The 27,295-nt window shown below is 35.5% G+C and overlaps 1 protein-coding gene across 1 annotated transcript in view; it reads left to right on the top strand.

Annotated features, from left to right (window-relative positions):
- The window catches only part of LOC128891288 (semaphorin-1A-like), a 588,517-nt gene that overhangs the window by 99,339 nt on the left and 461,883 nt on the right, over nt 1-27,295 (top strand). The window contains exon 2 of the mRNA XM_054150707.1: nt 12,866-13,045. Within this exon, the coding sequence (XP_054006682.1) occupies nt 12,949-13,045 (97 nt within the window). The 5' untranslated portion in view covers nt 12,866-12,948. The remainder of the gene's footprint in view (nt 1-12,865; nt 13,046-27,295) is intronic.

The following is a 27,295-nucleotide window of genomic DNA, read 5'->3' as shown; positions in this document are numbered from 1 at the left end:
TGGGAATATGAAACGTGTCGTTCAAATTCGACAAATTTCTTCAATATGTATGTACGCAGAGGGACACCCTGTATACATATATATGTATATACATATATTCTACCTAATGAGTATATACATATGTATAAACATACGTTTTATTATATCTAAATATGTATATGAATACTCTTTGCATTATATGTATGTATAATAAAATATGTATTTGGGAATATGAAACGTGTCGTTAAAATTCGACAAATGTCTTCAGTATATGTACGCTGAGAATACGGAATATTTATGGGACAGACTATACGATAATTTTCTTTTACCCTCGATTACACGGCAGCAAAACATTTGTTCCATTGAAAACAAACCGTTGTTTATTTTCAATTTCCACAGTTCAGGGATCGAACAACGATGAGCCGGTATCGACAGAACGTTTCACTGAATTACCGATAATTGAAAAAATCGGTAAATCCTCTGATCGCTATTCGATGGCAGCCGGCGACCACGCGCAGCGTCGTAAACACGTCGACGCGAGGTGAAGTCCCGTGCGAGCGTACGCCCCCGCGAATTCATGGCCGATATATTCATAGAATAAGTATTGTTTTCCAGGACAAAATAGAAGGGGAATAAAAATGGATCGCTTCAGGTGCAGTGAACTTTTGATGCGCGCATCAGACACTGCCGATTTATCGGGCGCGATATAAATTGGCGATAGACTCGCGGCAATGCGCTCGATACGATCGGTTGGTGTAAACGCACCGTTAAAAATAGAAAAAGTTGAGGTGTTGCACTGCGCGGTACCGACGGGGGTAGGGAAGAAAAGAAGAGGAAAAAAGAACGGGAAGCAAAAAGAGAGGAGAAGGAAAGAGGGAGGAGTATAGGTGAACGCCTCTTTGAAAGGCGCGTTGGTACGAAACAAACGATCACGGTAGAAAATCGTCGAGGATTTCACCAAGCTGGAAATCGCGAGCAAGACGAGAGCTGCGCGCCTACTGTTTTTGCTTTGATCCTCGGCTCGTTGAACGGTGAGCGATCGGCCTAGAATTATCCACGGTCCGAGCGGCCATGTCGGTCTCGCGGCCCCGATGCTATTGCCGCTGTTGCTTTTTACTCGACTACTATACGCACAAAGCGCATGGATAATTAGACGGGGCGTGCTCCGGTGTTGCTCGGTGCTCTTGCCCGCGAATTCTCCCAGTCTCGTGCCTCTTCTTTACCTGTGTCTGCGATGCCACGAGTTATACCAACATACCGCCACGGCGCCGCGGCTTTTCTCTCGGTTTTCTCTTACTTTCCAGTGGCCGTTTTCCCGAGCCACGATTCTACCCTTTACCCCCTGCGAAACACACGAACCAGTTACAGATAACGCTGGTGATTTAGAAGGAGATCTCATCATTCTGCGCTTGAATCACGTTCCGCTCGAGGGCTTTGCGAACGTGCAAGAAACGTTCTTTCTGATGATAGTTTTGTTGGACATATTAAAAGGCAATTGGTTTTAAACTTCGCGCATGCGTTGATCAAACTTTTATGTACGCATGAAAATTTTTTCATGGAAATATATCGGCTTTCACTTTAAGGTACTTAGATGAAGCTCTTGAAAGCATTTTTCTACTGTGCAAACTGATATTGGATAAAATCGTGTATCTGAAACACGAAAACGAATGAAAATTTTGATCTGTACGAATGTAGATCTGGCATGAAGTGAAGATATTTTTTTGAAAGAAGACAAATATTTGTTTATTTAATAAAGTAGTACGGTTTGTCCAGGAGGAATGGCATCGTTCTGGTCGATGAAATATGGTCCTTTGGAACTTTTTGTGGGCGATACTGATCTAATATAAATATTCGAGACATATTTTAAGAGTACATGCTTTGAACGGTATTTCCGCCAGTTACAGTCAGTGTAATAAGTATTCGTACAGTAACCCATTTAAAATAAATAGTTCCTGTACGAATACTTATTACACTGACTGTATATTGAAAAATATTAATCTGCATAGAAAGTATATACGTGATTGTTTTACGCTATCAGAATTGACGAATTGCAACGTGGCATGGATTCTTTTGAACCTAATGGTTAGAAATGATTATTAAAAATGGAATTTTTTAAATATAGATGAATGTTGTTGTTACCTGAAAATTTTACAAAATATCTATTTCGTTAAGAATTATTTTGCTATAAAAGCATGTAAAGTTTGTAATAAAATATCGGCAAGTCTTACAGATTTTTCATTACGTATGAGAAGAAAGAAATTGGTGGCTCTAGAAAAAAGTTCCCAAGCATCGGTACTTTCTTTGGACTGAAAGGTGAATGTTCTTTTCAACTACCATGACACAAACAGATCAATATATGGGAATTTTTAACATGGAAACTATGCGATCTAGAAAGTTTCAATTTGAATATATAAATATATACTCTTTGAAGAATATCTAGAAAACTTTATGTTGAAAAATGTAGAAAAGTGGCGACGCATCAACTTCGTTTACCGCAGCTCCGCCGAGTATGTTTGCATAGTTTGCAACCGCTGCATTGCGAGATTGCTGATCTGAAATTAAAAAAGTGGAAAAGTTTCTACTTTATTAAGGATATTGTTAAAATGTAGCTTTACTATTTTTTAAAATTTTCATTTTTGAGTAAATTATAATGAATTAAAGAAAAATTAAAAAGTGAAAACTTCCAAAAGTATATTTCATACAGCAACAAAATATATGTATATGTCAATTATTTACGTTAGTATAACTGTCGCGGTAGAGAGGATAAAACTAATTTACTTTGACAGAATATATTTTTAAAACAATTAACATTGGATAACATATCTTCTAACCACAAATGTACATACATTGACATTGAAAACTTTTAATAAATGTTTTTGAGTAATATGATGGTCATATTTACACATATCATAAATTACAATTTATCTACAATTTCAACTAATGAGTACTACTTAGTGCAATGGCGTAAGAACTAACACATTTCATTAACACTAAACTGTTCTTTTTTCAAGTGCTGCAGTAAACGGTACATTGCTGTACAGAAAATAACTATTGATTAAAAAAAAATGCGCAGTTTTGCGTGTTTCATGTTTTCCGCGTTTCTAAGCAATTTATATCGAACGTGAATCCGCCAGTGATATTTGCTTTATGCGGACCTGTGGAAGTTTCGTTATTGCTTGCCAAAGAGAATAGTTTTTATTTCACCAATACGTACTGCACACACCTCTAATACATGAATGTTCCATTTTGTTTATTTTTGTGAATATCATTCAAAATTATATGGCGAGAGCTAAACATAGTGTTATAAGCTGTTTTCTCCAAAATCAGTGCAAATATACATAAAACTTTCGTTTTAGCGTGTAAAAAGAAATCGAGAAGAGTACAGGGTGTTAAAAAAAAAGCATTCAATACTTATATGGTGTATAGGGCACACTGTACTGAGTAAATAAGCTTTAGTAAACATAGGTCCGAAGGTCAACCGTTTCTGAGATATAAACATTTTTGTTTGCTAGTATCATGATTGACTTACTACTGGGTTTTCGATATTTATAGAAGATTTTCCACGTGTCCACCGCTTATTTCTGTACACGAAATTGAAAAAAATGAAATTGACGAAATTGTCGGCACTTGAATGGGAACATTCAGAACGCAATTTATAAACACTGACATAAACGTCGCATGCGATGGAAGCAAGTAAGTCAATCATGATACTAGCAAACAAAAATGTTTATACCTCAGAAACGGTTGACCTTTGGACCTATGTTTACTAAAGCTTTTTTACTCAATACAGTGTGCCCTATACACCATATAAATATTGAATGCTTTTTTTTGAACACCCTGTATATATAATCACGTAACGTTTATATTTCATCATTTTATATTTCACCATGAGAAACACGTGGTCATGTATTATTAACACGCACAAAAACTTTGACTGTTTATATCTCTGCTACGAAATATCGGATAGTAAAATAGAAAAATCAGGTAAAAAATGACAATTCCCGAAACGTTTTTATAACGGGACCACCTGGGGGTTATACTCTATAAGATGCAAGAGGTTTCATTCCGATTGGTCAAGTCATCTCGGTGTAATCGGCGAACAAACATTAAAAAAAAATATATATATATATACATGTCAAATTGAGTAACCTCCTCCTTTTCGAAGTCGGTTAAAAAAGGACTTTTCTTCTTATTTTGGTACAAGAAATGGATCCTTAAAAAAATGTCCAATATTCTTGACAAGATCATTCGTTCTTCTCATGGGTGACACTAAAATTACTATTCAATGCATACATATTCTGTATACATACGTCTAAATTTCTTGTAATTAGAGAGAGGAGATGGAAATTAAGTTATCGATATAGTTAATTCTGTATCACAGTAATTTTTTCCAAATATAACGATAAAAAAAATTGTTCATAATTGAATGAATTTAAAAGAGTGTTCGAATACTTGGGTCAAATTGATCATCTTGGTAGTTTTAGCGTTAATATCCCTTTACAATTTTGGTATAATTGATTATACAAAAAGTGACACACGGCTTTCGTATACAAAAAGCTTCCCCTAATTAATAGTTAATTTTACACACCTACAACTGACAGCTCTGTTCACATCTATAAATTCCCAAGATTTCATTATCAAGCCATTAAATAATTCTAACTAAAATCAGTCATCTCTGTCCACGCGTGACTGGTATCACGATTTCTCACGATCGAGACACAGGGCTACGATAAAATGTCGGCAAATCGGTTTTCGTCGACGGGACATCGCGCTTTAATTTTCTTGGTCCTCGACAGTCGCCTCTGCTCGTACGTTCGATTACTTTGACGCGACGAAGGCACTCGTTCAGCTTCTACGTGTCGTCGTCGAAGTCTTCCCTCGATTCCTGGATCTGTTTGCTTGATTTTGCAATCCCTTCCTCTCCGCCTGAGGTTTTTTTTAGCCGTGCCAGCGATCCGATCGAGAGAAATTAAATCGATTCTTTTTTGTCTCTCGGCGAGGGTTTTCCCAATCCGATCTTGGGAGCTGGGCGGGTTGCGATCGCGCGACGCGATGGCTCCTGACTTGTCTGACGTAAGAGAAAGTCTGGTTTGGTTGCAGCTACCACGGGGAATCGGAAACCGAGCGGTGACGATGCTGGAGAGAAGTGACTCTCGATCTACAGCTCGTCTCGTACCTTGAAAGTAGGGCGAGCCACGCCTAAGAGTGGCTCGCCTCTCTGATATACGTACCTTAGCGAACACTTTGTCTGTATTTTCGTGCTGCGCGTTTCACCCGTTTCCAAGCGATCCTCGGGGAAGGCTTGCACGGTTTTCGGTGAATTTATTATCGCGCTGCGCGTACCCCGAGGCTGTGAAGATTGCATGCCCATTCGTGCGAAAAAGATTAGAACATTAAAAGTAACAAGAAAATAAAAGGACCCATACGAGTCGGGGTTAATAACAGCGTATACATTACCGTTCATAAGTATCCGGACACCTATAGTGGGTGTAGAATGTATTCGTACACCGATGAATTTCCCAAAAAAACTTTTGTGTGAAATTGTAGTTTCTTAACTTCTTTTTTTGTAATCAATGATATTTTACATATTCTCGGAAATCTCTAAGATAGATATAGTCCGAACAACATTTACTAGTTAATATAATTTGTGAAATTAACGAAAAAAAAAATGCGAAAAGTGGGTAAAAGTATAGAAGCAATAAGTATTTGTACCATTCTTGTGACGAACCATTTACAGTAGAGTTTGTAATGTAAACACATTAGTTTATTGCTCCGTACGAATTAGAAAACATCAAATTGCCAGTAAAGTACTTTTAAACAGTTGTGCGGATACTTATTGCTTCAACATTTCTATCGATTAATTGCTTTTTTCTTGTTAATTTTGCAACTTACATAAATAGCTATTTTTTTTTTGTAATCTATCTATTCTAGAGATTTTCGAGAATATGTATAATGTCATTGTTTATAAAAAATAAGTTAATAAATTACCATTTTTACACAGTTTTTTTGGAAATTGATCGGTGTACGAATACTTTCTACACCCACTGTAGCAGAAATCAAATCAATACCGTGTTTATTTTGTAATAGGGGAATTGTCTTTTAATGCAAATTATATTTAATGAGCATTCCATTATCGTAAAAAAAGTAGAATACAAAATGTACGCAGTGTAATTATATCTTATTGTTAGTGAAAATAACATTTAGCGAACATCTCACTACTATGGATGAAACAAAATAAAAAATGTATGCCGTGTAATTATTTCTTAATGAAAATAATTTTTAACGAACGTTTCATTACCGTAGGAGAAGTAGAATATAAAAATAATTGAATACTATTTTTAAAATCATATGTAAGATAAAGATATATAAATGTTTTTATACTGATTAGAGTTAATTGTCCTAAAAATCACGTCTTAGAATTGCTTAGTTACGATGAAAAATACTTTGTTTAAACGTCTATGAATGTTATCATTAAACTACGGATTTTATGGATTTATAATACAAGAGAATATGATAAATATATGTTAACTTTTGCAATTCGAAATATTAATATTATCATATTAATTAATGGAATATATTCTACATACATACTGCATAATTTTTGTATATTTTTCATATTAGTGTATACCATAAATGCATAAGATCAGAAATTCCCTACAAAATAATTTAATGTTTCGTTTGTCTATACTATATCCACTCTGTTTTGAAATAACCGTTTACACCAACCTCAGCATTCTAACGACAACTTTTTCTAGTGTTTCTGCTTGGATTTCTTTCCACCTCGTTTTTACCTGTGTCCACGACTGTGTCTCACTGTTTAGACATTTCGTTCTCACTTTCCCATCTAATTTGTCCTACAATTTCGCAGTTGGATCGAGGTTGCGCGATCGCGAGGTCATTTCAGTATTTTCAATTTGTCTTCTACTCGTTTGATATATATTGTACATATGTAGCACTGTGGTATATCCTCTATAAAAACAAAATTATTTTCAACAAACTTTCGTCGTAGTGGAATAAAGTTTTTTTTTTTTTTAGAATATTTAAATATTGATATTTTCGCAATATGTCTTTTTTTATTATATTCCTCACTGTGTTTGCAACAAAATAACTCCATACTATTGTTTGTTGAATTCATTTCCTTTAAAGATAAACTTATGTAGCGGCTAGCTCGCACCAAAAGTAACGGTTTACGAGCAAACGGCTAGCATGTAGTATAAAAATTGAATTACAAATTGAAAGCATCGATTACTGGACCAGCGTCGAAGTTAAGTTAACTCCCGTTAAGAAATGCGTGACAAAAACTGTTTGCGCTTGACATTTTCAGTAGAATATGCCAGCAACTCTAGACGATTTTAAAAATATATTTTAGTATTTTATGTATCTTTACATCTTAAGAAACAGAAGTTCTTAATGCTATGTTCCGTATTTTTCAAACGAGTGTCCTCGTCTTGTTACGGTGTAAAATCATATTCATCTGCTCTCGAATTGTTCTCACTATAAAGATTCATTTTTTAAGGGTTTCAAGACTTCCAAAACAATACAAAATTTAGAGATAACTGTACTCCGATTAGAGAGTCGAAAATGTTCGCGGCCACATCTAAAATAAAATATCCTACCGCCATTTTAAGGCGTAGCATTTTACCACTATTACATCATTAAGTATTTATTCATGAATTAATATAAAATATTAGAAATATCTTGTTAGCTCTTGCAAAACATAAGAAAGAATAATGAATATGAAAATAGAATCAATATGCGAATCATTGTGAGTTGTATCATAAGCGAACTACAAGCTTATAAAAAACTGAGAAATGAGAGGTTTAGTCGGGTATTGAAAGTTTTAACCACTACTCAATTGTTCGACTCCGTATGTCGCTATCAACGCTTCGAGTTTCAACGAAATCCAATATTAACGAAGACTTTCGCCTCTCGGTCGCCGCTCGAGTAATAGCTAGCGGCGACTGAGAGTCGCCCCTCGAGTGCAAAGGGTTAATAGAGTTTGGAGTGGTTCGAAAAATCACGAGGGATCGTTTCCTCGCGCGTTCTTCCGTCAGAGTTGGGCGCAGTTCGCGGCGACACGGTTAAATTGAATTTAAGACTCTCGATCTTTACATTCGCGCAGAGAAATCTAATTATACTAATACGATTTGTATGAGACGAGAGTTAAAACAGAAGGCAGGGTTATCGATTCGCTATGCGGATCACTGTTGAGTCCTTCCACGCATTTCGAGGCGTGACACGAACAACAACAACGTAAACGACGCCAACCAACGTCGAAGCTGAATTTTAAGCGTCTCGCGAGGAGCGGTTACGAAGGCGAACGGAATTAAGTTGTATGTTTTGCGCCTGTGTACAAGATGCCAAGGGAGGTGGTGGTTAGCGACATTAGATATGCAGCCTGATTCGACGAGAGCCGTCATACAAACCACCGTCCATTAATATGTGGATACTTACCACCTTGAAAAAAAATTGATGTACTATGTGAATTATTATTTATAAAATTACGTTTCCTCGTATATTTTACTTTGGATATATGTTCAGTAATTTTCAGTGGTACTAAATTGTGTAATTTAACCGTTTCCGCTCGAGTGGCGCCTCTAGGGCGACATATGTAATTTAAAAGTGATTTTTGAATGAACAATTTCAATTTTACTTATATCAAAATGCAGCTTATTATTAATTGAAATAATATACATTGAGTCGTGAATGTTTTTAGATGTTTCTTTTCGAAGCAGAGTTTTTGGTTTTACAGAAATTTATTATAAAAATGGACTCGATTTGATTCTATAGAAAAATGCCTCGAGCGCAAAGGGTTAATTATTTAAATCCTTTAACACGTTGACTGTACAGTATCTCATTTTGTGGGTAACAAGTTTCATTAAGTAACTAAAAGAATTATTTTTGAAGGTGCATTGAAGTAAACAGATATCTAGGATGCATGAACTTAGTACATTTCTTTCTTTGAATTCAAAAAGAAAATATGTTATCAATGGATAAAATATTTATAAAAAAAGATAAAATATTCATTAATTTTCATAATTTATATAAATATAAAAAATTTATATATTTGAGTTGTCCGGAAAGTCCATGTCGATTTTTGGTAGGTGGTACAGGTCTGAATATATCGAAATGGTTGAAAACAAATAACATGTATACATCTCTTAAAAGGTGGAGAGGTTGTGGAACAAAATAGCACCTATGTAATATAATAAATATATGTATGTATATATATTATATGCCTTTGAATTTTTCCCTGAAAAATTCCCTTTTTGAGAAACAAAAATTTGTATTAACTTGAAGAATAGAATTTGTAATTATACCATTTGCGTAGTGAAATTGAATCGTTCATACTATTTTATAAATTTGTTTTGAGACAGGTACATATATGAATTTCTGAATAACGCGTACGTACGTGATCCATCGCCAATATGTTAGGGCTGAAGTGTGCGCGTGCATACGATTTTTCACCTAATCGCGAGCGTATTCGAAGTCATAGTCGGTAGTCGGCTGCGTGGCAGGCGGACAAATAGAAGCTCCAGCTGGCGACCTCTCTGCATAATGCATACCATCGTCGTCTTGTTCATCGTCTTCGCCGCACTGGTTTGACTACGACGATGTCCTACGTTCTCCTCGTTAGCCTTTTATCCTGCTTGGTACCCGCTTCCTTCTCTCTTGTTTCTCCCTCGCTAGCCTATCTCTGGCCTGCCAGGTGGTGGTACACCTCTGCAAGAAATCTCGCGTGTAGAAGTTGCCCGCGAAATGGAACAAAGACACTTTAGCTTCTACTCGCGCCTCTGCCATACTCGATTGTTAAGAACTGGAGAGATTTAAGAAATGTCTGCATTTTTAATGCGATCACGCGAGAAACTTTTTCTTGGGCTAGCTAAAACCAGATCCTTCTCGTCATTAGATTGTCGCGGGTCAGATGTGGTGTTGAATCCCTTTGCAGGCAATGAACGATTCTTGAGCGTTAGTCGGCTGGATTATCGCTAGATTAACCCCCGTTAAGTTAGCCCCTCCATTAACGATAAACAAATTTAAACTTATTGCAAAATAAGGTGTCAATTAGGTGCTAATTTAGTGCCAAAGTCCCGAATTAAGTGCTCGTACTGTTTGGCAGAGAAATTCATCGTAAAAAGGGGGAGGATAACGTTACGCTAACGCGCGCGCATACACCTTCCTCATAACTTGGTGGCCAGGGACTGTATAGTTTCGAAGATATCTGAGGCGTTAATAGTTATTACTCCACTTAACAAGAAAAAAAGCAATTAATCGATAGAAATGTTGAAGCAATAAGTATCCGCACAACTGTTTAAAAGTACTTTACTGGCAATTTGATGTTTTCTAATTCGTACGGAGCAATAAACTAATGTGTTTACATTACAAACTCTACTGTAAATGGTTCGTCATAAGAATCGTACAAATACTTATTGCTTCTATACTTTTACCCATTTTTCGCATTTTTTTATTAATTTCACAAATTATATTAACTAGTAAATGTAGTTTGGACTGTATCTATCTTAGAGACTTCCGAGAATACAATTTCAATTTCTATCAACATCTTCAATAAACTACAATTTCACACAAAAGTTTTTTGGGAAATTGATCGGTGTACGAATACATTCTACACCCACTGTATTTTCGATTTAGTTTTATGTAACTAGATCACTTTGCTTTCCTTGTCGGCTATACCGCGTAGGTACGCAAACGAAAGAAGCATTAATCGCTTGGAAAATAAAGGAGTCCATAATTTTGTATTCTTGTGAAATATAAGCTTACACCGATGTTAGAATAGCATATTAACCCTTTGCACTCGAGGCGTTTTTTCCTGGTATCTACCAGCATCTCGAGATACTTCCTTAGCATTCTATTGCCACGAATACTAAGGTTAAATTGACTTCGAAAATGAAATCTCTAATTTGAGATTTTAGAATCAGATTACCTTTGCCTCACAGACAATCATTTTATCGACACTTCGAGTTCCAAAGAAATTAAACCTAAACAAACATTATTGCTGGTTGATTTGCTGGGTCGAACCTAGGGGTGACCGAGAGTCACCTCCCGAGTGCAAAGGGTTAAAAACTGAAGTAATGATATCACTTATCGATCACTTGTCAATGCGTTTAATTTTATTGAATTCTCCATTTCAAATAGTTTGTGTCACAATTTTTATCGACGTGGAGGAAAGGAGTGGGTATTCAGAATCTTTACGTTAATTCTTGTTCTTTTTGAACGAGACTACGACTTTTTTGCTGAGTTATCGCAATTTAAATAAATTCCTGTATCTTGGTTTTATTTGTTTTACTTTTGAATCAAGCTTCTGGGATTGCAAGGGGTTAATAGGTAAACGATCTCCACTACTTTGCGGTGTAACAATTTAGATTCCTCCAACTCATCATGGTGAAAAGTTCTTTGAATTCTGGCAAAGAACTCTGTTTCTGTATTTCCTTTTGACCTAAGAAATATCGCGCTCCGTTCGTATACTTCTCGAAGGTGGTCAGGTACTTACCAGTATTTTTCTTCTGACTCTCTCGAGACTTAAGTTTCTTGATATCCTCTTGAAATGCCTTGATATTTTTGTTTTTCCCGGTTCCGCTATTTTAATAGTCGGTAAATTACCTATTGGTTACGAGTAACATACGATTGGGTCGCTGTGTACGCTACCAACGCGGGCCACGAGGTCGAATTACGCGACATTAGTCAGTCGCACATACGCAATCAAGCGTTAACCACGTACTTATGTATATCTCATCCTTTTGTATTAATATATCTATTTAATAAGTCTCTTCACGTGTGTTCATTATTTACAACATATTTGTACATTAATAATTTGTACAAAATGCTGTACATGACTTTTCTTGTTCCACTTTTGCTTTCCAGGTAAAATCTTGAGTACAAATTGAGAGAACAAAGAATTGTTTCTGAACCAGAACTAAATACTTTAAATTTGTTGCATTTAACGCGACGCGCGACGTTTTCATTTCTGAATTCCAAGACATTTTAAAGAAAATAATTTGTTCTCAAAATAAAAGAATTTAATTTTGTTGGTATTAAAGCGAATTATTTGCCTGAAAAGTACTTCAAATTCAGAAATTGCAGCGTTACATTAAATGTATCGAATACTGGAATGTGGTTCTCCACATTCCAATTAAATAAAATTTGTTTATGAAATAACAAATAAACACCTTTTACATTTACCACAGATAAAACTACTAAATTTCTTATCGCATAGGTGATAACAATTGTCTATGTAATTTTCATTAAGGGAAAACTGGAATGTGAACTGTAGAACACAGTATTTCACGATGAATAAATAAAAATATAACTGTTAAAAAGAGCAATTGTTACGAATATACTGCTGTACTCTGGTTTTATTTGTTATCTGTTAATTATATTATTTGCAGTACAGCGTAATCTGCAGTAAAGCGTTTCGTAATTTAATAAAATTTAATCTCTGCGAATCATCTAATAAAAACAGAAATTGCAAAACCGTTCAAACAGTTAATCAACGCTGTCATCCTCGAATTATCATTTCAAATATTAAATTTTGCAATTAAATCAAATTGACTTACAAATTCGTTGAAAATTGGAATCATCAAATTCTGTTGGTTTAGCCTATATATTCGATCCTTTCTAGAGTACAAATTTAAACAGACAAAATATTGCAAATTTCGTTTTAAAAAAATTATAAGAAAATTATACTAAAACTATAAGATTAAACAATTTGTAAGAACTATGTAAAATCATATATAGTTTAATTGTCCATCGATTGTTTATCGACAGATTGGAAGATAAAGTGTCTAATGATATAGGAAACATGTTAATAATTGCTTAATTTGTTGGTAATCGTTTGTTATTAACGGTAGGAATTTTCTTGTCGTTTCAGGAATGACGATCGGAGCGGCGATGTCGAGGATTGACAGCTACCGCTGATTCATAAGATACCCTGCAGGGCCACTCGCTACCAAAATGAGCACATCGTTGCGAATTTTGGCGCTAATCAGCTTAGCCGCGCAGAACGTGGCTTGGCCGCAAGATCCCGTTCCTAAACTGCACGTCAAATATCGTAAGTAACCAAAAATATTAAATTATCCTCATCCTAATCTGTTCGTAATATGCAAGGCGTTCCTGAACTGTTTCACATAATTTTGTCAGGATGTTCTACTAATGCCACCTATTAATTAAAATATTTCAGACAAATCGATGCTTCGTACTCCAAGAAATTTGCTTAATATCAATGACTAATAACTTCTGAAACTTGAATGTTTTTTTTTCTTACAAAAATTACACGTTCTAACTCACAATCAAGTACACTGTGTTTCACGTTTTATCATTAACGCAACGATTTGCTCTTTCGAATGATCATGTTGAACCTGTAAACATCACAATGTAAACCATAAGTATCGTATAACGATAAGAACGATAGTACTGTTTATTAATCATCGAGACAATGCTGCGTATCTCTTTGTTCGAAGAGTCTACATCAAATATTTGTTGTTACGTCTAAAGTTCGATCAAATAGTTCAGGATCACCTTGTATAAAAGAACTAATTAATTTTTAGGAGTCAGTCACATACTGAAATGAAAAATTATTCCATAACTTGGGCAAGATCGAATTCAAACAAGTCAAAGAATACAATTTTTACAGTTACTATTGATTCTTTTTCACTCTGCATTGGAAAATCGAAGCTAATTCGCAATTAAAATTTTAAAAAGCGTAAGGAAGAAAACAAGCAAGTTATTCATAGACTAAAACCTTCTCGACGTCATAGTAGTACAAGATTTACATTCCTCGTGAGAGAAGAATATTTGATAATTAATCCTAGTAGACGCATAAAATTAGTTTGAAGGAATGAATTGCATTGCACGCTTTACTTTACGTTCGAATAGATTTCTTTTTATTTGAACATAATGATTCGTATATGAATTTCACTCTATTCTTTTATTTTTACGAGAAATTCTATAGTGCAGGCATTCTTCGTGATAATTTTATGATATACCGTTCTCGTAGAAGCGCTTTTGCACTAAAGACAGAGAATTACAATGTATTTTCATGACGTACGAATATATCCGACATTAACGTTCTCATTTCCCTCGTGGAACAATTTTTTCCACAAAATGTACGTTTCTTGATAACTGGCTTTGCGAAATGTCGAGGAAGTCGTACCTTTACAGAGCATTATCAATCTTTATTCGTTTGATTAAAGCAATGCTAATTTAATGTGGCGGAAAGAAAAGTTGAGCTTATCGTGCGATTTATTTCATTTCCTATTATGAACGTTGCTATTGGAAACATTTTTAGTTACAACGAACGTCATTTTCACGATAATGGTACATTTTCAGATAAAGAAATGATAGCTCCAAATAGTGACTTTAGGTTGGAAGTTATTAAAGACAACTTGGTTTATCCTATATCTTCGTTTATGCTATACTACGTGTGAGGACGATATTTGACTGTACAATAACAGGCACAAAACTTGTCTTGATGTCATAAGAATATGACGCTGCTGCTACTTCAGAAACAAAGCAGTGTGGTGCGTAAACTAGGTATGCAGGAGTTGGTTTTCGTGAATTCAATTTGCGCACCATGCGACGTTTATTTTTGACGCTTGTGACGCTGGAGTTCTTACAACGTTTGTTAAGTTCTGTAGCTCTTGTTGTATCTATCTGTGTAAGTCAACTGTAAAAGTAGTAAAAAAACGAGTTGAAAGCGACTTCTATACATATGCCCCGAAAATTGCATAAAGATGGAAGTTATAAACTGTATATTCACTTAATTTCAGTCAAATTTTCGACAAAACAAATGTTCTATAATGTGTATATTCAAAGGAGTACAGTTTCTTCATTTCAAAATATTCTCTTTTTTATACCATTCGTCTTGTACTCATTTTTAATTTTTTGACTGCGAAGGGTGTGTACAGCGTGTCCCAGCCTAAATGACACAGAGCCCTAACTCCGAAACTATCGGCCGAATGCAAAATTTCAAATATGGAAATTGCATGGTAAAGTGGGGCTCATGTTTCGGCGAGAAGGAATTTTTGTTAACTTTGTTATTTAACGTGATATGATGGTGTACTTTCGTTTCTCAAATGGAACTATATATTTTTGTTTATACCATGCGATAGTACTTTTCAAGACGAATTCATTAAGCTTTGATGTGTTTACCCGATTTGTAATAGTTTTCAAGCTATAACGCTTCAAAGTTTGCTAATTTTCAAGGAAAAATCTCGGTTCGGTCCCAGGCGGATGTGTGTGAAGTTAGCCCCGCACTTTTCGAATGTTGAGTTTTTCTTTCTTGTGCCGTGTTCTTGTGCTATATTTGTTCTGAATCGTACCGTAAATAAGAGATTGATAACATCAATAACAATTAAGAAAAGAAATAAAACCAAAACTATACTAACGCCGTACTTTTGCCGAAAAAAACTTTTTTCGATAAAAAGATTCGTACTAATTTGTGCTACATTATGCCATTGATAGAAATTCGATATCTCTATTCACTTTGCAGATAAAAAATGTTGAATTTTAAGGAATAAAAAGTTTAATATTCGTACAATTTGCGAACGGCGATAGATAATCGAATTCTGCAAGTTGTACTAAATTGTGCTACTTACAATACACGAGACACGTCCGTTAAAAATTGAGATCAGTTCGAGGGTTAATAAAAATTAACAAGAAAAAGATGGCGGTGATTAAAAATTTGGATATTTTCGAATTTTCTTTGATTGTGCTGGATTGTGCTAGATTAGCACAACAACTTGTCCTGATTACAAAATCTCGTCAGATCGCCAGATTTCGCAGCGTTGGCAAAGTTAGGAATCAGACGTTAAGAATTTGCATTTGCATTCGCACGCGCTCGCGAGTAGCGGAGTGCAGTAATGCCTCGATAAATGCACAAGCTCGTGATTGAAAGTGTGCATTTATCATGGAGTTCCCACATTATTTGATCTTTGCCGACAGCTTCGGCTTATTTCGCTTATTTCTTTTCTTAATTGTTATTGATGTTATCGATCTCTTATTTACGGAACAATTCAGCAAAAATATAGCATAATACGGCAAAAGAAAGAAAAATTCAAAATTCGAAACGTGCGGGGCCAAGTTCACACACATTTCGGGCAGTTCCATTGATCCAGTAACCACCATGCAGTTTTTGAAATCAATACGGAGGGTCTCGCTTGGGATTCTAAGCTCAGAATATTGGGGTTCTTCCCATTTTCCTTCATTGGGCCTAGAATCCCAAACGAGACCCTTCGTATCGATTTCAAGAACCGCATGGTCCTTACTGCATCAATGGGACCGCCCGCGCCCGGGGCCGAACCGAGATTTTTCCTTGAAAATTAGCAAACTTTGAAGCGTTATAGCTTGAAAACTATTAAAAATCGGGTAAACACATTAAAGCTTAATGAATTCGTCTTGAAAAGTACTATCGCATGGTATAAAAAAAGATATATAGTTCCATTTGAAAAACGAAAGTAGACCATCATATCTCGTTAAATAACAAAGTTAACAAAAATTCCTTCTCGCTGAAACATGAAGCCCACTTTACCATGCAATTTCCATATTTGAAATGTGGCATTCGGCCGATAGTTTTGGAGTTAGAGCTCCGTATCACTTTGGCTGGGACACTCTGTATGTTTCTCAAATACCCACCCCCCGCTGCCAGCCCAATCATATTTCTTTTGCCCGTAGTTTCGCCCGAGCAGCCCCGAACACCGGTGTAATATGATCCGAACCGATTGATACGCTTCTGTCGAGTGTTTTTTTTTTCTCGGACCTCTTTCTCTTTCACTATTTATCCTTTTCTACGTTCGACGCTCGACTCGAGTCAAGTGTAAACACATAAAAACCTCGAGTGCAATGTTTTGGGTCTCCGATTTTGCATGCCTCCTTCAGTCGTTACTATATCTTCTAATGTTTTGACAACAAACTTCGAGTGTAGAAAAGGACAGCGAATGAAGAAGAGGACAGAGCGACATGCGAAAATTGCGACCAACACCGGGATTATTTCGGTGAGACAATATGTTGCGAATTACGTCGTGTTTGGTCTCATTTTAATCAGAAAAATATCAGGAATATGATGGTAACAGTTTTACGACAAAAATAGTATAAATAAAAAAAAGTTTGGTCGTTGCATTGGCATTGTCTCATCGAGATATCCGATCCCGGTTAAGGGTAATTATAGAGAACAGCTACATCCTCTACGATTTTGATGATTTTTAAATATGTTGCAGAAATCAACATTGTGAATAACTTTTTCCTATACATATAATCGTCGCTCGGCCTTAGTTTCCGAGATATTTGCAAAATATCATTGCTACTAGTTCAATGAATATTGCGTATAGCTACGTGTCTGTGGCAGTGTGTGTGTGTGTAAGCGTTCAGTCGTCGATTGTTTAGGCTCGGAATACACTTACGCGTCTGTGAGTTTCCGTAATTTCGAGGCATATACTTTTCGCGCAAAATCCTTTTACAAAAATTGAAAAACATATGTCTCGCCTATACGCATGCTGGGGGGCTGCGCCGCATATATCCCAATTATAAGATACCCCAATTATAAGATCTCAGTAACTCTCAGTAAATTATAAAATATATATCGGCCATTCCACGTCAAATCAATCACTTGTTTTGTCAAATGTCTCGGATTTTGTTCTAAATGAGATATATTGTAGTTTACGTGAAATTAGGGGGGTTTAAGTTATCATTTTGTTCGTTTCGAAACCGTTTGAGAAATACAAGCCTTCAAATATTGCGATTTTTGCCCATTTTCGTGAAAATGCGTTGTACATTTGAATCTTTTTCTCTGGTACTATTCATCCTATCGACCTGTTCTTTTTATCATTGTAATCGAGAGGGATTGTTCTTCCTGAATATATTTTTATTTGGAGCAGATCTGATTTATGCAATATTTTGCAGATTTCACCAATACCAAAGAAAAAATTCCAATGTAAAACCTATTTTTACGAAATTGGGCAAAAATCGCAATATTTGAAGGCTTCTATTTCTTAAACGGTTTCGAAACGAGCAAAATAATGACTTAAACCTCCCCTTATTTCACGTAAACTACAATATATCTTATTCGGAACAAAATCCGAGACATCGACCAAAACAAGTGATCGATTTGACGTGGAATGATCCATTTGTATAGTAACGCAATGCATTTGAAGGCTTAGCTACCAGTGGATTTAAGTCCCGTCGTTCAATCATTGAGCTCAGAGCCAGTCAAGCTGTGCACTTAAGCGTGTGCGTAAAATTACACTGTTGTTATCTTTTTTCAACGGTAATTTTCTCCATTTAGAAAGTGAGCCACGTCGCAAGGTAAAAACCCGACACTCTTCCCCGAAGATGAAAGAGATCAGAGAAAATTTCAACGTCCACGTTTTTATCATGTCCACTTAATGATAATGTGTCACTAAATTTGGTCCGTCGCTGGCTTTTGCGTGAGAGAATTCAATCAAACTGGGACTCGCTCTCGCCAAGCTATTTTATAGATGTATTGGATTAACAAATTGCACCTGGCGGGGCGATGTAGAATATATGCGGACAGTGCATTAACATTAATAAAATTAGTCCATCGAGAGCTGGCAGCCGCATTTTATGCAAACGTGCATTCATTTTACGCTATTAACTATGATAATTGACACAGGCGTGGAATAATCGCATTGTGTCTATACTGATACCCGTAGAAACGATTATCTCAATTTCTTTTCGGCTAGTCGATATAAATGCATCCCGCAAAATGGCCAGGGATGCTTCGATAAAAGCCAGGAATTTGAAACCCTCGTGGAGACACTTATCGAGAGTATGGTTGGTGATTTTATCGCAGTCAGCCACTAATGCAAAGTATCAATTTCTATGTTTTTTAAATGAAACGATGATCCTTGGTTATGCAAGCAATCGTTTATTTGTTCGTATTAAAATCGTTAGAGATATAAAATTTGTGTATTTCTTTCTTTTGCTTGAACACGTAATTTAATTTGTCTTTGATTCATTGTGATTACGTCAGCATATCTCAAAAGTGTTTAGATGAAATTTGTATACTTTACATCGACGAACAAATGATTGCTTGTATGATAAAAAATCATCGTTTCATTTATCGATAATTCCAATTTTTATTTAAATTTATGTTTTTTTTCTTACGACTCTGTGTGAGCATTATCAATGAATTTTTCTCAATGAAAATAAACCCAAGCACGGTGTCATTTAGACTACTTTTAGTTGTAGGTCATTTGAATTATTTATCAAAAACATTTATGTATTTTTAATAATAAATAATCCGAATAAAGGTCTATTTACACATATCCGTAACGTGTCAGTTCCGCATCCGTACCGTATCAATAACGTCACGGAGCGGTGTCGGACGTTTGTGAATATGCCCATTCAAAAACAACAGAAAAATATTTAAAATCACTGACACTGATGGAACATTACGGAACTGAACAGATACGGAACTGACGCGTTACGAATATGTGTAAATAGATCTTAAGGTCGAGTTAGAATTTATCTTTATTGAGGAAACCTCACTAATCCATTGATTACTCTGTCATGGAGATAGAGTGTTTAATATAAATATTAAAATTTTTCATTAGTGGATGAAACAAATATAAGTAATTTTATTGAATTTAGTTAATTGATAACGTCTAATATAATTCCAAGTATGAAATAAATGTCTGTGAAATCCAAAAATGCGGCGACCAACTCGGTACAACATTTATCGAGATAAAAATCCTGACTTTTAACAAGGGAGTACCTTGTTCTTGGAGTTCTGGGATTCTCTAACGTCGAACTGCTCAAGGTAAAATTAATTCCAGCGAATAATGGCTGCGTTCCTTACGCTCCAAGTCCCATTAAATTCGTTCCGCTTCATTACTGTATGATACGCGACAGATTACGAGGAACAATACGGCACATTTCACGCTAAGTTTGATAAGAAAAGGTGCCCTCCAACCGAATTCATCCGATTCCTTTGTGTTCCGCCAGCTCTCTTTCGTTTCTGAGAATCTAATCTGCATAGCGCGAGACGAAGAACTAGATAACGATAACCACTACCAATTTGATAGAAATGAAATTCGCCCTGCGCGCGTTCAAAAATGATCGTTTGCCTTACTACTCCGGCGATGTTAGAACCGTGGAATTATTTGATCATTGGCTTTGCCAAAATAAAATATTTAGAACCCAGCTAAGAATTCAGATGGAAAGGTTAATTAGCCACGCAATTTCAGGGAAATCTAAAGGAAATTTGATATATGAGAAACGAGAAACAAAATTTATAGTACTAGGTTGTCCCAAAACTTTCTTTCGCTTTATTAATAAGTAATACATGCACAATATTTTATGTTTTATGTTACATTACTGAATTGTGCACGATTCATTTGGCTCCATTACTGTTACAACATGAATATCTATGAAATTAGATTGTCTATTTATATAAATACGACCACATAAAATAATTGAGTGGAACTCGCGAAAGAAACTTTCGGGACAACCTAATAACAGAAAAATAAAATTTGTATTAACTTGAGAAATAATGATGACAACCTAAGGAACAACATTTGTAGCAATTTGAGGAGCGGAAATGGTACTATCTTGAGAAAAAAAACTCTGTGACAATCTGAGAAAAAAAAATCAGTATTTAGAGGAACAAAGTTCGTAGCTATCCGAGAAACAGAATTTCTAATAACTCGAGGATCATAGTTTGTGCTATTTGCTCGAGTAAAATTCGCAAGAATTCAAACGACACAATAGTACTTGACAATAATCACTAGACTGCGGATCTTTATGCAAAATAAAATCTTCGCGAACGTGCCTACAAGAATTGAACCCCAATAGAAATTTATTTTATTCTGCAAATATTATAACATGAACTTTACTTTCAATCTTTTTTATATTCTTGGATATTGTTTGGATTTTGTAGTTTCTTACACATTCAAATTTCCTATAAATGCATAAAGATCCGCAGTCTAATAATCACCATTGAATTGGCATTAGAAAATTCGTCTTTGCGTGCATTCGAAGGTTCTTTTTCCACGTTACAGTTCCATCGACTTGAAAACCGTGGAACTCTTTCGATTCCGTTGTTTGCACGGTGAGTTACCATGAACAATAACTCGCCTTTTCGCAGGAATTCACCGATAAGGACAAAGTTAGTTCGTTTCTCGGTCGTGTTCCAACTCTTTTCACGCTGAGCACCTTCTGCGAGGGAAATTTAATTTCCTTCGGGGGTAAGATAAAGAGCCGAGGCGATGGAAAATCTTGATACAGTCCAACGTAAAACGGTCTGTACACACATGCGTCGAAGGTTGTCACTTTGCGAATCGAGAGTGGTTACGAGTTTACACTTTACCCTGAAGAGATTGACAGAGCACGAGAGAGTTGTATGCACGAAGTAGTCGATGACGCATGTATATGCACGTCGCTTTCGTCGACCTCTCCTCAACCCTGTGGACTGTATTTCGTCGATTCAAGGGCATTTCTGCGCGACGTGTGCACCCTTCTGACCGCACCTGTGGATTTCACCGTCATCGTTTTGTCGTGCAGGTGCTGGCGCTAAGCACAACGCGAGCATATCGATGCCGCCTAAGCGCTGCGACATGGTCTCGTCCCGCCAGAGAAGTTTAATAGAGTAAATTGTATACATTTGTGCAGACTCCGCAAGTAAATAGTAAATGCTTGAAACTCAAAATGAAAATTTCACACATTTTAGATGCTTTTCCCAAATGCATGAAAATATTCAAAGTTTGCACATCCATTCAGTTTATGCATTTATAATATGGATTCTATGTAGATGTATAACAATCACATATATAACATATCTTACATATAGACTGTGAAACTTAAATTAAAGTGTGTTTTCTTTCCTGAATGTCGTAAGGTGTATTTTGTTTTTTATATTTTATATATTTATGCATTTGTTCGTATCCTTGTATATTTTGTATATCATAAATCCATAAATATCTGCAGTCTACTTATATGTAACATATGTCACATATGTAATATATCTTATTATATAACAAATGCAAGGAACAGTAGAATATGTTTGGAAGTCTTATATATTTCATAGGTTTAAAGTGGCCATAATTTAGTAGATACCTAATTTGTACGTGCATACATTCTAAAAAACAACAACAAATGCATAAGAGAATGATAGAAATTTTGAATTTCATGCATTTCTGCGAGTTTGTAACAAATAAAGAAATAATTCTTCTTACACGAATAATGCCAAGTTTATTCATAATTTCAAGGAAGATTTATTTGAACGAATCATGTTTCGTTATTCCCGAATAATGTCTAACTTATTTGTAAGCTTGTACCAAGTTGTCAAAGAAAATTTCATTGGAATAAAAACATAGCAGAATAACGTTAACTCGAATATTCAAATAAACATTTTGCTAGATTACGAATAAAGTTAATATTATTCAAGTGAGACGAATTGTTTTAGGTGTTCAAGGTAAAGTGTTCCCCTCATCCAGAGCTGGTGTTACTCAATTAATCATTCGAATAAATTATTATTCGAACAGTATTTGGACAGTATAGTTTCATTCGTGTAATTATTGGAATATATTTTTTTATTTGAATAATCATTTGAACTCATTTTTATTTGTATCGAGACCGATTTACTTTTCTCGACAAATTATTAGGTTTAGATTAAACGATAATTTGAAAAAGCTAACTTATCGAGAGAAGAAATCCACTCGGCGAGGCCTGGGTCAATGGCTGCTAAAGAATAAAGATTGAATTTGTGTAAAATAAAGATTTAGGGCGCCAGCCGATTTTACGGCAAATTGGCAAACGGAACAGAAGACTCACTCAGGGTGAGTGAAGTTGGATGACCCGTGAGAGGTAAAGTGAGAGAAAGGATAGAATAAAATTGAGATAAGAAATAGAATAAAGAAATATACTTCAAGTAAGAGAATTCTCTGACTTACAGTAATTGACGATGATACTCAGCAATAATATGGTTCGCACACCACGTACAGTCTTCTAGTCGACTATTTGTCGATACACTTATTATAAAATATAATATAAAACTAAACTAATATGACAAGAATACTAAACTACGGCACAATATAATAAAAGAAATGTAAGAATAGCGCTCGCTACAAGGACCTTAGTGAATCGGATCTCTGAGCAACGTTCGATACAGGATCCCGGAATAGAGTGCCGGGAATCGAACGTGCTCGCCGCTAGGTTTCCCTGCCAGCCCTTTTGGTATAGTCGCTGGAAGGGATCTTGTGAGGTCGTAAAGTCAGTCGCACATCGATCTTTACAACTTAAGTCGACCGCAATTAGTAATCTGACACCTTTTTAGACAAGGACAGAGCTAGACTTTTCGTTCAGGGCCGTATGGTATCAGAATTAGGATGTTCATATTTCAATAACTTTTTTCTTCTTATGTATGTTCACACATAATTCTGTAATGCATGAATCGATTACCGTAAGACTATTTTGTTTTATAAAGTTTTCGGTTTTTTCAATTTGAAAAAACCAGTGTAGGTGTAGTAGATGGGTGTAGCGTGGGCATGTATCCTTTAGAGCCGCGACACCCCTGTCGTACATGTATGCACGTATTGCACGTCGCTTTCGTCGCCCTCTCCTCGACCCTGTCGACGACCGTATTCCGACGATTCAAAGGCATTTCCGCGCGACGTGAGCACCCTTTCGACCGCACCTGTGGATTTGGCCGTAGTCGTTTTGTCGTGCAGGTACTGGCGCTAAGCACAACACGGGCGTATCGATGCTGTCTGCGCGCTGGGATACGGTCTCTTTCCTCCCCAACCTCGATGGGGAGACCGGGATAAATGTCGACGGGTCGGGAGAAAAAGGGAGGCGAAGGAAAAAGGAGAAACGCGAGGGAGTTCTACGTAGAAAAGAACGAAGATAAATTAGACGCGGCCGACGAAGGATTTCTATTATTGGTAGTCGCTTTTTTCTCTAACCAGCTCGCGATGCAAAAATAGAGATCGGAACGAACCTCGGGAATGAGGGGAGAAAAATTTGCTTGAGTTTCCTTGTGGACTTTAAAACGAATTGATGTCCTCTTCAGAGACACTGCCACGCATGTGTACCTTTAGCTTTCAGAGATTTATTTTAATTTCATGCTGATGGTTACCTTGTTTTAGAACAAAGTAAACGTATATTAGTGTAGAACAATATTAATACGTTGGCGGTCATTTTTGTTTTCGGGATTGCATAAAAAGCTAATTTAATTTAATCATATTATAGGTATTATTAGAATCTGTAATTATAGTATATATATTGGGTTGTCCAGAAAGTTTATGGCAATTTTTAAGAAAAATTCAAAGGCACATTTTGATATATATTTATTGAATTATATAAATACCATTTTGTTCCACGATCTTTCCACCTTTTAAGGGCTGCATCCATGTTAATTGTTTTCAACCATTTCAATATAAACAGACGTATACCACCTACCAAAAATCGCCACGGACTTTCCAGACAAACTAATAGTAATCGTCAAAAAGTATATACAATGTATTGTTTTAAAAAGAGATCTTACGAAAAATATTTGTTTGCTTTTGCTTTTGATTTTGAATAAACTTCGTATGATTAAATTTTTTGTTCTTTTATTAATAAATTTCCTATTCGTGTAAGCCATCCTTGGTTTTTTGTTCTCTTCCTCGAGGCTATCTATTCATATTTACACTGATGTATTATGAATTTCATTGTAACTGCACAAATATGGCAAGTAAACAAACTACGAGGAAACTCGTAATTGGTGTCCTAGGCAATAATGCAAACTACAAGTTATCTTGTAGTGCAATGTGTTAATATATATTTATGTATGCTCGCGTGTGGTATACATTTCGTACAATAAAGGGTTTTCCAAAAAGGTTTTTAGGATTTTGTATGTGAAACATTTTAACTAAACATAAATTGAATGTAAAATATATTCGATCTTTTCATTTTAATTGATACTATACCCGATTATAATTAACACTAAATCTACCAACATTCATTTGTAACTATTTCTATAGTGATAGGATAAATAACTAGTCTTAGAGACACTTTTTTTCAATTAAATGCAAAAATATTTCACGAACAACTAACTTGAATAGTGGATGAAACAATTGTATATAATTTATATGTAGCATATAAGAACTGTATACAATAATTTGAAAACGGTCATTTAATTGATCGAGGTAGGTTTAGTGTTAAGTGCCTACCACGATTACGTTGACAAGCATATTTTATTATGAAAAAACAAAAATTCTTTACTTCGAAAGATAAGTTTAAGTTTGATCTGTACATTTACATCGATGACATCGAAAAGAAAATAATTAACTATATATTAAGTAAGAAATGAATCATTGTATATTGACAATTTATTCGATGGCGACAGGTGCTGAAAATAGCGAATCCTTGGCTGCAGTTGTCAACCATACTATTGTTTATTTTTGATAGTAAAATTCTATTCGAAGAATCAGTTTTAGTAGTAGGTTTAATAATAATAATAAAGAAAAATTAATAAATCGTAGTTGTAATAGAAAGAATGTTATTTCCGTCAGAAAGAAAATAAATATAATGACTTTTAATGTTGTAAAGTACTGTTAGTGCAACTTTTTTCATGTTTACACCAGGTAAAGCGACGTAGAGTGTATATCGACTTCTGGTAAGCGTTATGACGTATTTTGTTATTAAAAAAACAAAATTCGAAAGTCTCGTATGGAAAATCCTTTATACTAGACGATCATACGACGACTTACTTTTATTCTATGACGTAAGATGTGGGCTTTGAGGCGCGGCGTGGGCGACGCCAGACGGTAGAGTGTGGCGTTCCTGTCTTACGATGTAATTCAGTAATGTAATTTAGTTATTCACAATAAATATATGTAATAAATAAATATATATGCAGAACCTGATGCAGAAAGAATACAACACTTACGACCATAGCGGAAACAATTCGAAATCGAGACCGACATCCAATCCTGTCTGAAATTGATCAACTTTCTCCAAGGTTCGCGATTTTCACTAAATTATCGAAAACAAATATTGAACGTCAACAATGTTCCCTACCACTTTTTACCGCACGGAGTTGATTAGTTTGTTTTGTGGGGGGAAAAAAGAGAACAGAGGCGAAACTTGGAGAAAATGAAGTCGAAAGCGAGAGGAAGATAAGAGGATAGAACAATGCGGGTACAGGTAGGAGCGAGAAAGCCGTTCATTGGGTTTAACGACCTTTCGAAATCCGTGGGTGAATCTGCCCCAAAGCTTTTGACACGGATCAAATATTGGCGTGTGTCGTGTCGATCGATGCGGCCACCGCGTTGGTCCGCTTTGGTAAATCCTATTGAGTATTCAATTACGCCAGAAACGGGCGGGGTACATACGTAGTTGGCCGGCTCTATCTTGGTTCAGATGAAATTGGACGGTCATGTGACGTACAAACCTACGGCACGCGATCATACGCCACCCCGTGCTTTTGGATGCTTCGGACCAATTGTGTACATATTATGGAAATACGCGCGGCGGCGGTCATGCGACAGGCGGCAAGATAAATGGGATTTAGGATCTCTTGGTACTCTGGGACCAAAGACGAAATAAACAGGGAAACCTCTACTTGAGACAGTATATACCAAATATACAGGGATCAACTACTTGAGATAGTATACAGTGGATGTAGAATGTATTCGTACACAGATCAATTTCCCCAAAACTTTTGTGTGAAATTGTAGTTTCTTAACTTTTTTTTTTATAATCAATGATATTTTACATTTTCTTGGAAATCTTTAAGATAGATATAGTCCAAGCAACATTTACTAGTTAATATAATTTGTGAAATTAACAAAAAAAAATGCGAAAAGGGGGTCAAAGTATAGAAGCAATAAGTAATTATACGATTCTTATGACGAACCATTTACAGTAGAGTTTGTAACGTAAACACATTAGTTTATTGCTCCGTGCGAATTCGAAAATATACAATTTCCAGTAAAGTACTTTTAAACAGTTGTGCGAATATTTTTATTGCTTCAACATTTCTATCGATTAATTGCTTTTTTCTTGTTAATTTTGCAACTTACATAAATAGCTATTTTTTTTGTAATCTATCGATTCTAGAGATTTTCGAGAATATGTAGAATGTCATTGTTTATAAAAAATAAGTTAATAAATTACAATTTTACACAGTTTTTTTGGAAATTGATCGATGTACGAATACTTTCTACACCCACTGTACAATTCGTTGTAAATAACAATTGGGTCGTTCATTGCACAAATCGACCAACTCCATACAACAACAAATTGAGAAAGCATTATTAAATAATAATAATAATAATAATAATAATAATAATAATAATAATAATAA

The sequence above is a fragment of the Hylaeus anthracinus genome, unplaced genomic scaffold (assembly GCF_026225885.1).
Source record: "Hylaeus anthracinus isolate JK02 unplaced genomic scaffold, UHH_iyHylAnth1.0_haploid 12001, whole genome shotgun sequence".
Classification (NCBI taxonomy): domain Eukaryota; kingdom Metazoa; phylum Arthropoda; class Insecta; order Hymenoptera; family Colletidae; genus Hylaeus; species Hylaeus anthracinus.
The sequence above is the reverse complement of the archived record's forward strand: the minus strand, read 5'-3'. Positions and strand labels throughout refer to the sequence as shown.